Source organism: Hemicordylus capensis, chromosome 1 (genome assembly GCF_027244095.1).
Source record: "Hemicordylus capensis ecotype Gifberg chromosome 1, rHemCap1.1.pri, whole genome shotgun sequence".
Taxonomy (NCBI): domain Eukaryota; kingdom Metazoa; phylum Chordata; class Lepidosauria; order Squamata; family Cordylidae; genus Hemicordylus; species Hemicordylus capensis.
In genome coordinates, this window is record NC_069657.1 from 240,274,006 (window position 1) to 240,287,138 (window position 13,133).

At 43.6% G+C, this 13,133-nt stretch overlaps 1 protein-coding gene across 2 annotated transcripts in view; it reads left to right on the top strand.

The window, feature by feature from the left end:
- Positions 1 to 13,133, top strand: part of LOC128340325 (long-chain specific acyl-CoA dehydrogenase, mitochondrial-like) — a 38,591-nt gene that overhangs the window by 18,298 nt on the left and 7,160 nt on the right. For both annotated transcript variants that reach the window (XM_053285312.1, XM_053285311.1), the window contains exons 4-9: positions 672 to 836; positions 2,319 to 2,385; positions 3,997 to 4,161; positions 5,118 to 5,219; positions 7,730 to 7,843; positions 11,886 to 12,013. In XM_053285312.1, the coding sequence (XP_053141287.1) occupies positions 672 to 836; positions 2,319 to 2,385; positions 3,997 to 4,161; positions 5,118 to 5,219; positions 7,730 to 7,843; positions 11,886 to 12,013 (741 nt within the window). The remainder of the gene's footprint in view (positions 1 to 671; positions 837 to 2,318; positions 2,386 to 3,996; positions 4,162 to 5,117; positions 5,220 to 7,729; positions 7,844 to 11,885; positions 12,014 to 13,133) is intronic.

Below are 13,133 nucleotides of genomic sequence, written 5' to 3' on the forward strand. Positions count from 1 at the left end.
CTCACCTACTTCACAGGGTTGTTGTGAAAGAGAAACTCAAGTATGTAGTACACTGCTCTGGGCTCCTTGGAGGAAGAGTGGGATATAAATGTAATTAATAATAATAATAATCCTCTCTGGAGGAGCATTTAGTCACATGAACCCCATACTGCAATCTGCAGTGGTACAGCCCAGACACTCATTTGCCACCTCGTTGGTATTTTACCAAAGACACCTCTCAACTGCTAACCTCTGATCTTCTACATTTTTGCCAATGAACCTCAGTGCTTAGAGCCCTCACTCTACTGAGGGGCTGGATTGCACCCCTCCTCCCTTACACAGTAAGTTAAACTTCAGTTCTGAAATTGCACCCCCTCCTCCCTTACACAGTAAGTTAAACTTCAGTTCTGAAATTGCACCCCCTCCTCCCTTACACAGTAAGTTAAACTTCAGTTCTGAAATTCTGAACTCTTGCTGCTTATGAGAGAAAGTCACAGTCACTTGATACAAAAATGAAGCTACATTGCTACCTCCACGGTCTCATTGGAGGACTAAAGTCCCTAAACTATTTTCACATTGAAAGAACAATTTGATACTTGGGTTTTTGTTTGTTTGAAGAATGTATGTGAAGCTCAGTATGAATCCTCGGCAAAGGTGTCTTCTAAACACTCTTTCCCCCTTTTCTTTTCCAGAATGTATGTCAACTGTACAGGCCCAGGATTCAGTCTCCACTCTGATATTGTCATGCCCTATATTTCACTCTATGGTTCAAAAGAGCAAATCGAAAAGTATATTCCAAAAATGGTGGCAGGCAAATGTATTGGTGCGATAGCCATGACAGAACCTGGGGCAGGAAGGTGAGTAGGGAAGCTAACCAGTCGACTCTTAGGGCAACAGTCCCCACCCCACCCTATGTTGGGATTGTCTCACTAATGCAGGGGTCTCTGGCTTGAGGTCTCCAAGTTCCCCTCCCATCATCCGGAAATCCAAGGTTGGGAAGCCTTGCATTAAAGTGTGTCTCTATTAGATGCCAACCCAAATGCTTCTTGTTCTCCTGTAGAGGAGAGAAATAGGGAGGCTGTTCTCATGATCAGCCGAGAGCGCGCTAAGGTAACCAAGGCCGCTCTTGGCTGCTTGTGAGGAGCAGCGGGAGCCAAGTGGCTGCCACGGCCACGAAAAGCAAGTGCTCTCTTAACCTCCATTTTCTTCGTCGTCTGGGAGACTGTGCGGCTCCCGGCTGGCATTGGGAGAATCCCCATAACGGGAGTTCTGGGGGATGGGGAGACTTCTTCCAGCCACCTGGCCCTCCACACTGCCTGAGGAGGCAGCTGCACGTCTGGGTGCGCGATCTCCGTGCCCAGACTTTTCGAGCGGATTGTCTGTGGGGGAGGTAAGTTATTTGAAGCCTTCCTCCCCTCACCCCTTTTGAGCCCTAGAAAGGGCTCGGGATGTTGTTTGGACAAACATACTGATTCACACCTTGCTGAACTAGTTCAGAGTCCGTGCCGTAGTCAAGAGATTGAGCTCTGGACCAAGGAAATCTCAGTTCGAATCTCACCACTGCCATGAATGCTCTAAATGGCCAGTAGCAAGCCATCCTCTGCTAGCCTTAGCCCCTTCTATAAAACCTGGCCTACCTTCCAAGTCTTAAGTATTACTGAGAGAATGTCTAGGAGAAGCTTTGAAGACTTTTAAAGCAGTATTTAAATGGTAAGCATCGTTCTAAGGGAACGGCTCTTGATGTGAATGGAGTGTAGTAAGCAGAAGAGAACTGATGTGGACAGGAAGCCATTGTACCAGGAGCAAGTGCAGATGATGGACAAAACAGAAGCAGGACACTTGTGACTGGGACAGAACTGCATGGAAATACTTTGGGTGAAAATGAAGTGTGAACATACCCTTGGTCTCCTTGTGTGGTCAGATATCCTCTTTTGCTTTTGGCATGCTGCTGTGTATCATTCTGTGTAACTGAGTGACAGAATGCCTGTTGTCATGAAGAGTGGCATGAAAGCATGTACTGGGAGGGGGGAAGGCTTGTATATTGTAAGATTCCTTGAGAGCGGTGCATCGTAACCCCTTCCCTGCAGGATCCTTTCTGTTGGGGATTGGTTCAGTGCTTTCTTTTTTTCCTGTTTTGTTTTTATTGTTCTGTTATTTTTGACCGTATTGCCCTGACTGTATTGCACTGGAGGGGTGAGATATACATATGTTAAATAAACCAATAAATCATCCAATGACAGATTGCTTAGCAACATGAAATGAACCTCATGCTGGGTTTCTTTTAAAATAAATATCTTGCCTCTTCTCTCACTGTGCTACTAAGATCTTTTTTCTCGTAGCGACTTGCAGGGTATGCGGACAAATGCTAAAAAGGATGGGAGTGATTGGATTCTAAACGGCAGCAAGGTACGTAGATGTGGGAGCTCAGGGTTTATCTTGATTCAGTGCTGAATTCATCCTGCAATCATTTGAGATCATGATTTAATAGTTGGCAGGGATGCGTTTGGCACTGGGCAGTTTTTTATGTGAAGCAGTGCCAAGCCATCTTCCTTTACGTTTTGGAGAGAATTCATGCTTCCCAAATAATGCAGCTCTTCCTGCTGGCAAGTTAAAACGCAATCAACTTGGCAGGTGTTTTTCTGTACTCCTTTTGTTCTGGAAAGATATAAAGACCATCTGAGGAATGTGGCCTTTTCGTGCTCTAACATAGTTGGTCTGTGCAGGGTAACCAAGGCTCAGATATTTCACAGTTCAAAAGAGTTGGCAGTTGAATGGCCTTCCTGGTATGAAATCGCCTGGAGGGACCAGGGAGGCAAACAAAAACTTGACCCAATCAATGCAAAAAGGGTTTCCTTTCCCAGTTAGTGTATTGTTTAGGATTTGGGGGAAATGTCATATGGGATGCCAACCACATGTAGCCAGGTTGCTCTTTCTCTCTTTCTCTCTCTCTCTCTCTCTCCTTCCTTCCTTCCTTCCTTAATGTGGTGTGCTAGAATTGTTTGTTCTCTTCTCTGATATGTGACTTGCGGAGAGGAGGGTGGGAAAATACTTACAACCTAGCCTACCCTAACTCTCAGAGCTTTTGTAAAATACAGTGGATAACTCCAAGCTTCTTGAAAAAAGGGCAGGATACAAATATGATTAGTGGTGTTCATTAGATGTGTGGACAACATAATACCGATTGAAATTACAGATACATTTCAGGATAGAACCACATTTGGACCATTCATGCCATATTTAAGGGACAAGAAAAGAACTTTGCTATTCGAATACGACTAATATTTATATACTGCTTTTCAACAAAATTTCCCAAAGCAGTTTACGTATAAATACATACATACATACATAAAATAAAAGGGCTCCCTGTCCCCAAAAGGCTCAATCTAAAAAAGAAACTTAAGAGAAACACCAGCAATAACCACTGGAGGGATGCTGGGCTGAGGATGGATAGGGCCAGTTCCTCTCCCCATGCTAAATGTAAGAGAATCACCACTTTAAAAAAGGTGCCTCTTTGCTCAGTTAGCAGGGGACATTCTGAAGTGTTCTTAATTTTTCTTGGTACTTGCAGCTGTAGTGCATAGCTTGCCTGACAATGTAGAGCTGTTTTGTTGGCTTCTTCAGGCCCAATCCTGTGCATGTGTACTCCAAATTAAGTCCCCTAGACTTGCATGGGATTTATTCCCTGGCAGGTGTGCAGAACTGGATTGCAGATTTCATTGATTACTGCTCTTTCATAAGAATTCAAAGCGATCTTGATTAAACTGGAGAACTGACATGAAAATGACAAGATGGAATTAATTGGCAAAAACAAAACTCCATGGGGAAATGAAGCACTAAGACATGGGGAGTGACCGGCTATGCAGTCACATGATATGGCTGAAATGAAATTTGTCTGCAAAGTGAACATTAGTTGCAAACGGCTGCTGTAGCCAATAAGGTGGCAGCTATAGGCCAAAACAACAACTCCATCGTAACTAAGGAAGTCACGGCTTTTACACTCACTTTGCTTTCTTACAGGTATTCATTACTAATGGCTGGATGTGTGACTTAGTGATTGTAGTGGCTGTTACAAACCGCGAGGCCCGTTCCCCTGCTCATGGCATTAGCCTTTTTCTAGTAGAAGATGGAATGAAAGGATTCATCAAAGGGCGTAAGCTTGACAAAATAGGACTCAAAGCCCAGGTGAGTCATAGGAGTCGTAAGTAGCTGCTCTGAGGCGTACATGGTGATCTGTGGAAAGAGCAAATGCAGCGTGAAGAATATTTCTGTTCTTAGCTTTTGACTAAAAGTGCACAGCAAGCCTGGGTTGACTTGGAGGGAAGCAGCCAGTATACATCTTACGAGCAAAAGAGTTATTTGCTTTGCACAGTTCCCGAAACGGCTCTTCTGTCCCTGTCAGCTGTCCCTCAACAAGGTATGGAAACCCAGGACCCTAGAAGGCCCTGGACTTTCTCTGGACCTGCTTCCCTCTTTTCTCAGGGCCAGGCTGGAAGTGACGGCAGCAGCCACTTTTGTCTCAACATATGGTTGTCTTGTTCACGTTTGAAGTGTAGCATGCGGTGGCAGTCTGATTAAAACATCAGAATAAGTGCTTGGGCAAGGGAGCGGAACACACACACACACACACACACACACACACCCCTCTCTGTACTCAGATAACCAAACTCCATTTCCCTTCTGTTCTGGAAGTGAGCCTGAGTGGGAGAAAAATGTCTGAGGCAATGACTGTGAGGAGGTAAAGGCAGAAGAGGGGACATGTTCAGCTCCCCTCGCCCACACGGTCCTTTTGATGTTGAAATCAGACCCATCTTATTCCAGTTTGTACATGATCAAGGCAGAGTCATCCCAAGGGAAACAGGGCCGCCACTGTTGCATCTCATCTGGCCCACGGAATTTGGATGTGGCAGGCAGTAACTTTCATCAGAAATGTTCTCCAGCCTCTCTGGAACCCCCCTTGCTTTGTTTTTTTTTCCTTTTGGAGCCCACCACTCTCCTTCTCCTGCAAAACCCAAGGACAGTGCATTGATTGTGAGGGTAAAAAAGGAAAGGCAGCACAAGGAATGAGAAGCCAAGATGCAAACTGACTATGGCAAATATGTCATTTCTTTTCTGTGTATGTTTTTAAAAATTAAAATTAGGACACAGCAGAGCTATTTTTTGAAGATGTCCGTCTGCCGGCCAGTGCCTTGCTTGGAGAGGAGAACAAAGGCTTCTATTATCTCATGGCAGAGCTTCCTCAGGTGAGAGACATAAAACCGTGCTGTGCACAGAGGAACAACGGTGTTATTTGTTCATTGCAGCAAACTGCCAGCTACAGATTACGCACTGTGACATTTGATCTCCAGCACAGGATGATAACAGCAACCACCACCTGCTTATGTTCGTGTGGTATATGCTGCTTCATACTGGAATCCTGCACTTGAAATTATTATATATATATTTGCTGTTTTACAAACCTGAACCTTAATAAAATAAATTGCAGCATATCAAGTATTGATTTGGTATCATGTTTCTGATAACTGGCCATCAGTTATCTGTAATATTGTTATTATTATTTACATTTATATCCCGCTCTTCCACCAAGGAGCCCAAAGCGGTGTACTACATACTTAGGTTTCTCCTCACAACAACCCTGTGAAGTAGGTTAGGCTGAGAGAGAAGTGACTGGCCCAGAGTCACCCAGCTAGATTCATGGCTGAATGGGGATTTGAACTTGGGTCTCCCCGGTCCTAGTCGAGCACTCTAACTACTACTCCATGCTGGCTCTCACATGATAATAAAATAAGTTTTTTATCCTTTTGATCTCAGGTTTGGATAACTTGTTGGTAGCCATGGTGTAGATGCATGTGTTTACAAAACAACCAATAACTTTGGCTTAATCTTAACAGCCCCATTTTCAGGATCATCTTTTTGTGGAACCCCTAACTCACATCCCTCCATGACTTTCATTAGCAAAAGGAAGAAGTAAAAATGATAGCTAATCAAGCAGGGATGAGGGGAGGGCAAGTATTAGAACTGAAGCTCTGGAGGGGAGTTCATCACAGCAAAAGTAGTGGGTTAGGAGCCTCTGTTTTGTATTCACTCTTGTACCTGCAAGGGGGATGAGATTACCATGTTCTTTTTCCTGTTGTCCTGGCAACAGTTCATCCCAGAGTCACTGTAGGTTGTCTTCAGTTTTATTTTGTTTACCACTTTCACCTTTTTAAGGGTCTAGACTCCATGCCCTACAAGAAAGTTAATAAAGCCAGTATTAAAACAGTACATAAACTAAGGCACCAAACAACATAGTTGTACAATAATAAACCAGCAGCAGAAAATCAACAGCAACAAAAAGCCCCCAAATAAACTTAGCAGTGACACAATTCAACAACAAAACCCCAGCCTTGCTCAACACAACAGCCAGATAGAAAGAAACCCTCTTACCCTTATTCTCTGAAATAAAAATCACCTTAACTTGGTATGAGAGAGCCAGCACAGAGATAACAGAGCAGACTTTCTCTTGTGTATCTTTTAAGTTGTGTGTACATAGGCTACAGCCCATATAGTAGAGATGTGCAAATTGATTTGAGTCAAATCTGTTTGAGCTTGGAATGGGGGTGATTGGAGTGGTTCAAACTCAAATTGAATCACCCTTAGTATAAAGGGCCTGATTTGAGATCAAATTAACCCTGATTCGACTCAAATCTATTCAAGTGATTAAAGCACCCATTTTTTCTGAGGGGAGCTGGTCTACCAATTGGGGTTGGTGGGTAGACCAGCCCTCCACCCCAGACTTAGCATGCCGGCCCGCCTTGGGCTGGTCTACCTGCCAACCCCAATTGGTAGACCAGCTCCCCCTGGAAATACAGTCCTCAAAACAGCACCAGGGGAGAGCTGGTCTACCATTTAGGGTTGGTGGGTAGACCAGCCCTCCGCTTTAGACAGCATGTTGGCCCAGCCTCAGAGGACTGGTCTACCTAGTAGACCGGATCTCCAAGGAAAAAATGGCACTCGAATCACTTGAATTGATTCAAGGTTAATTCGTCAAAACAGCCCGCCAAGCCATCTGTTTCGACAAACTGATTCAAGGATTTGGTGATTAGATTTGAACTTGAATTGAAACAATTTGTGCACATCTCTAGCAGATAGGATCTTGGATGCTTGGAAGTCAGGGTGGTAAGAAGGCCAGGCCGGTGGGCACAATCTTTATCCCCCATTGCTATGTGTTCAGGCTGTATACTTTTATTGTCTGCAGACCATGCACGTGCTTATGTTGGTGTTGATCTGGTATTTTTTAAAAATATTGTTATTGTTACATTTATATCCTGCTCTTCCTCCAAGGAGCCCAGAAAAGCATGCACACTTATGTCCATTCTCACAACAACCTTTTGAAGTAGGTTAGGCTGAGAGATGAGTGGCTAGTGCAGAGTTACCCAGTTAATGGGGATTTGAACTCGAGTCTCTCCAATCCTAGTCCAACACCACACTGGCTCTTGGTATGGCCAAGGTGAAAAGTTTGGGAGTTTTCTTCACAGTTGACATTGGCCCCAAAGCTGCTGCAAAGCATGCTAAAAGATTCATAATTGGAGAGATCAGAAGCCCAGTTCTAGTCCATATGCATTTGTAAACAGTTGAAAGATTAATGACAGTGATGCAAGGCAGCAGCTATCAAATAGCTCTGTGTATGTGTAAGGAAATGCTGAAAAATACTTTTGTTTGGGAGTAGCTCTGATTGTTTTTCTACCCCCCACCCCCACCCCAATCTGTTAAGGAAAGATTGTTGATTGCTACCCTAGCGATTGCCAGTTGTGAATTCATGTTTGAAGAAACAAGAAACTATGTTAAACAAAGAAAAGCTTTTGGGAAAACAATTGCACATTTACAGGTGAGCATCTGGGGATATTTGTTTTTCCTGCAAAGTAATAATTTATGAGCATACTTTACTCCTTAATGTTGAATTCAGATATTGTGCCTGTTCAAGATGACCCATAATCCATGGTTTGGAACATAGGAAGCTGCCTTATACCTAGTCAGTCCATCTAACTCAGTATTGCCTAAGCTGGCAGCAGCTTCTCCAAAGTTGCAGGCAGGAGTCTCTCTCTCAGCCCTATCTGGAGATGCCAGGGAGGGAACTTGGAATCTTCTGCATGCAAGCAGTCAGATGCTCTTCCCAGAGCGGCCCCATCCCCTAATGGAAATATCTTACAGTGGTCACATGTAGTCTCCCATTCAGATGCAAACCAGGACAGATGCTATTTAGCAAAGGGGCTCATTCATGCTTGCTACCACAAGACCAGCTGTTCTCTGCAGCTTCTAACTTTCCTGAGCCTGTGTGCTCTCCTTTCCCTTACCTCATTAGCTTTGACATGGAGAGCCTTGTTTATTAAATCACACTTCCACAATTTATCTGAACTTGGACCTGCTGCTTTAGCTGTGATTTATGAAGCACATTAAACCAGGATGTGAAACCAGGACTGCATATCAGTTTCACATCCTGGTTTAATCATGACTTGTAAATGGCAGCTAAAGCAGCAGCTCTGGGTTTAGATGAGTCACAAAATCGTGGTTTAATAAACAGTGTTTCCCTGGTGCAGGAGTGGGTAACTTTGACTCACCAGTTGTTGCTGAATTACAACTCCCATAACCCCCAGCTGCAATTTATTTCAGCTGAGGATGATGGGAGCAGTAGTTCAGCAACAGCTGGAGACCCAAGGTTGCCTACACCTGCCCTAGTTAATGGGTGGAGGAGGTAAGGAAGGGGAGAGTGAAAAGTTGTTTTCATAACTCAGCAAATCATGGTTTGCTGAGTCATCTGAACTGACCCGTTGCATATAGCTTACATTATGTATTGTGCCCACCTGTAGTATTTGACATTCTGAGAATCTCAGCTTTTGTTTTTAAAGTGGCCAAGTCCTTGCATTTAGCAAAGTGGAACCACCTTGTTCAGGAGCAGCAAACCTCAATTACCAAATACCCAGGATAAACAGGGAATCGTTCTCTCCATCAAGCACTAATGCAAGCTTCCCAGGGTCCTCTGGCTGGAGGACAGGGTGCTAGACATGAAGTGTAATTTTTGGTCCTGTCCCACAAGACAATTCTTATGTCTTGCTATACTGTGATTGTTAAACTGTAAAGTGACTTGCTGTACAGTGACCTTCTTATTGTTTTGTTGTAAACTGCCCAGAGACTTGTGTTTGGGGCGGTATACAAGTATGTTAAAGAAAGAAAGAGTAGGCAGTTGGTCTGATGCAATCTTGAAAGTGACATGGAGGCTAATAGGCCATCCTGTCTTGGGTTCCCAGGGCCTTGTGTAAAACTGCAAAACTAGAGCCAGAGACACTTATTTTTGAAAATGTGCTATTAATGAATATATTGGTGTCACAGTGGTGCTATGCCAGTTTAACTACTGGGCTTTCTCCAAAGGATTCTGAGAACTGTGGTTGGTTTGGGTGCTGAGAATTCTGTTGGAAATCTCTAGCCTCCCTTCACAGAACTACATTTCCCAGTATTCCACGAGGAGAAGGAAGGGAATCACACCTGTTTTTAATATAGATGTGTGTAGCAACATTGATCGAAGTGTTCCGATTCTTGAGCTCTGCTGCCACGTGGGCTCAGCTATCCACCTTTGGACATAAGATTCCATTCTGATGCTGGTGGTCTGTAGGCTCACACAAGTGCAAGAAATTCCTCCTGTACTGTTGCTATGTCTGGTTTTCACAACCCTTGCTTAGAACAAGGGGCATGACATACCCCAGAGTTGGGTTGAAGATTACTATCTGTGGGCAAGATTATTCCATTATACTACTAAATCACTCGGAATTCTCAGACACAGTAACTATATGCCCAGATGGTTCCAAATAAGGAGCTGTATACAGTTTTGAGTGCACGCAAGTCTTGGTGGTGAAGTTGAATATACTGGGGTATGCTTCTGCCCCTTATGGTAATGGGGAAATGCAACTTTTGCTTCCTGCTTCTAAAATTACTCTTGTCATGTGTGTATCAAACAACCATTTGAAAACCAGGGTGGTCCTGAAATCCTAGCACTGTTGTTTTTTCACATCTGTGGCAGAATGATCTGGTTTGTTTGCCTTGTTGAGGTAATGCCAGCCTTGCTGAGATTGAACAGACAACAGCTAGATCTTGGAGAGTGAGGAGGCATTGTGGTGTCTCCACGAAGACTACTGAAAAGTTCAGTGTCCTTGACATTGTTAATGTACAGTGCAATCTTTCCCAAGCTTTCCCGTTTTGATACCTTTTAAAAAAAATCTAGAGTATGGCAATTTGCAGGGTTGTTTTTTTGTTTTTTTGTTTTAAACCATGTTTTAATATTAGTATAGTGACTAGATTAGATCTTGGACAGTAGTCCCACGAAGCTGATGATAAACCTTAACAAAGCATTAGCATTGCAAATTGAATTGACATTTTATTCCCCTAGTATGCTCAAAAAATCTAGTATGCAGGGTGTAATGCCATACTATATGCATTACATTTGTAACCAACTGACTTCCAGCTATTCTACAACATGGATAATATCCCTCCTCCCCTTGCCCCTCTATTTCAATTCCAGCTCCCCACGCCCCCAGAATACTGTTTGATGCTCCGGTTTTCCTACAGCTCCCAGCTTTTCCCCACTCCCCCAAATCCTCTCCCTTTACTCATTTAATTCTTTCCATCACCAGCTTCTGAACAGAAGCTGCTTGTGTAGAGTCTCTCCCATGCTCCCTTTCACTTGGCACAATCTGTTATCTGTATTTTTGCTACACTCCCTAATGCCTACCTGAGGCTTTTACAGCTGAACTTTGCAAATGTTTTCTAGGGTGCACAACATAATTGTGTGAGGACTAGTTGAGATGAACTCTAATGGTGGTGCAGTCTATGCACAGTGAATGAGCACAATTGAGCCTACCTACCACTTGGGCCACTGGGTGCTCTCACATCCTTGTCCCACATACAACCCAGGACGTATAACTATGGTTGTGCCTGATCTGACATGGCCTTTAAAACAGTTATTTAAAACAGATGTAATTTGGCATATTGTTTTTAAAGCTTCAGTCCTGTGCGCAGTTACCAGGGAGTAAGCCCCAAGAACACAATGGAGTTTACTTCCAAGTAAACATGAATGGCGGTAATCTTTGGTTTTAGGCCATGATTACCAAGGGCGGTGGGAGTGGGGGATAGAAAGCACTGAATCGCTACACTGGGGGCTGAGGGAGAAGAATGAATACAAGCCAGTATTGAAGAAGATGCTTCAAAATAATCTGTGCCCTTAGGCCCCTTTTAGAAGTGACATTGAAATAGGATTTCACATTGCCTGCATTTGTAGTTTGAATATACCACTGTGGGCTAATGTGTACAGTTGATTTTTTTAAAATGGCTCTCTTCCATTGATCGTGTTCCCTCATGTCCCTCGTTCCCTCACATTCAAGTAACATGAGAGAGGTGCAGAGGTACGCTAGTGTCCTTTGTGAAAACAGCATTAGACTCCAGCAGGGTGTGTTAAGTGCAAAAGGGCCTGAATTAAAGTAGATGTTTGTTCTCCAGATGCTCCATCATTCACAGTCTATTTCTGATCTAATTGTAGACACCACACAGTCTGGAAATTGGAATAGTTTCAGCTGCAGGTTTTTTTGTGTTTTGGGTGTTGACTGTCATTTTAGGCTACATCTCCCAAAAAGCAAAACAGCAGCCTCCAAACAAAAGGCTGGAAATATCATTAAGCTGTAACATGTGCTGTAATTGGGCATAAAGGAATACATAAGAGTAGGCTTGAGATACAGTAATCTCTCATGTGCTGATAGAACATGGGCCATGCATAAAATGCCATGTCAAGAACTTTATTTCCTAGAAAAAAGCCAAGAGCATTTCTTTTTAAAAAAAAAATGCATTGTTTTCTTAATGAACTGTGCTTTTTCTTTCCAAATTGGAAGACTGTACAGCACAAGCTAGCAGAACTGAAAACACAAATTTGTGTAGGTCGGATATTTTTGGATAGCTGCCTCCACCTTCACTCGGAGAAACGCCTGGATTCTGCCACTGCTTCAATGGCCAAATATTGGTATGTGTATGTATGATATAATTTATCCTTCTGTATTCTGTATGCTCTAGATCTGAGCAATTATGATGAATATAATCCCCACATGATTCTTGGAGTGAGAAAAGCCTGTTTTATGGTAAAGTTGTGCCATCAAGTTGGTGTCGACTCCTGGAGACCACAGAGTCCTGTGGTTGTCTTTGGTAGAATGCAGGAGGGGTTTACTATTGCCATCTCCCATGCAGTATGAGATGATGCCTTTCAGCATCTTCCTATATTGCTGCTGCCCGATATAGGTACCAGCGGGGATACAAACCAGCAACCTCTGGCTTGCTAATGAAATCATTTCCCTGCTGCGCCATTAGGTGGAGGCACAGGGAGATGCCTGGGGAGACTCGAATGTCTCTGTTCTTCCTCCAGCTCCATTTTGATCCTCTTGTTTACAACTGTGTGTGTGTGCGTGTGTGTGTTTGTGTGCATGCAAGTAAATGGGACTTGATGAGTACCTTCAGAGCTGGCTTGGAAGAGTCTAGCCAGCAAAGATTATTTTAAAATAAAGGTTCTTAAAATTGTCAGGGAAGTTCAGAGGAGAAGCAATAGACTTGCTGCTTGTCAAACTTCTTCTGTTTAAGAAAACTAGCTCTGGATCAGGGGCGTAACGAGGCTGGAGTGGGCCCAGAGACAAAATTTTTAAATGGGCCCCTCGCTGATACACACACACTCACTTCACATGTGACTTGCCTCGGGGGGGGGGGCTCGAGGCATGGGGGCCCCCAGGCAGCAATCTCCCCTTGCCTAATGGTAGTTACGCCCCTGCTCTGGATGAGTGCTCCAGTACTATGGTAGCATATCACCACTGAATACAAACGAGAGAATTACAAAGAGCAAAATAACATAGGAATAGGGAGGAGGTTTTCTTTTGATTGCTTGTCACTAGTTCTATTACAGACATTACCCAGTATGCATTCCCGACTCCTGCACAGTCACATTCCATGTAGCAGTCATAAGAGCGAAAGACGATGCATCTGGGTGAGGAATCTTAGTTCTCACAACACCACATTACTTCAGGTTGACTTCTGAGAAAATGCATTATCCCTGAAATAATCTGCTGCTTGGATGAAAGATATCTGCACTAAATAAGTAA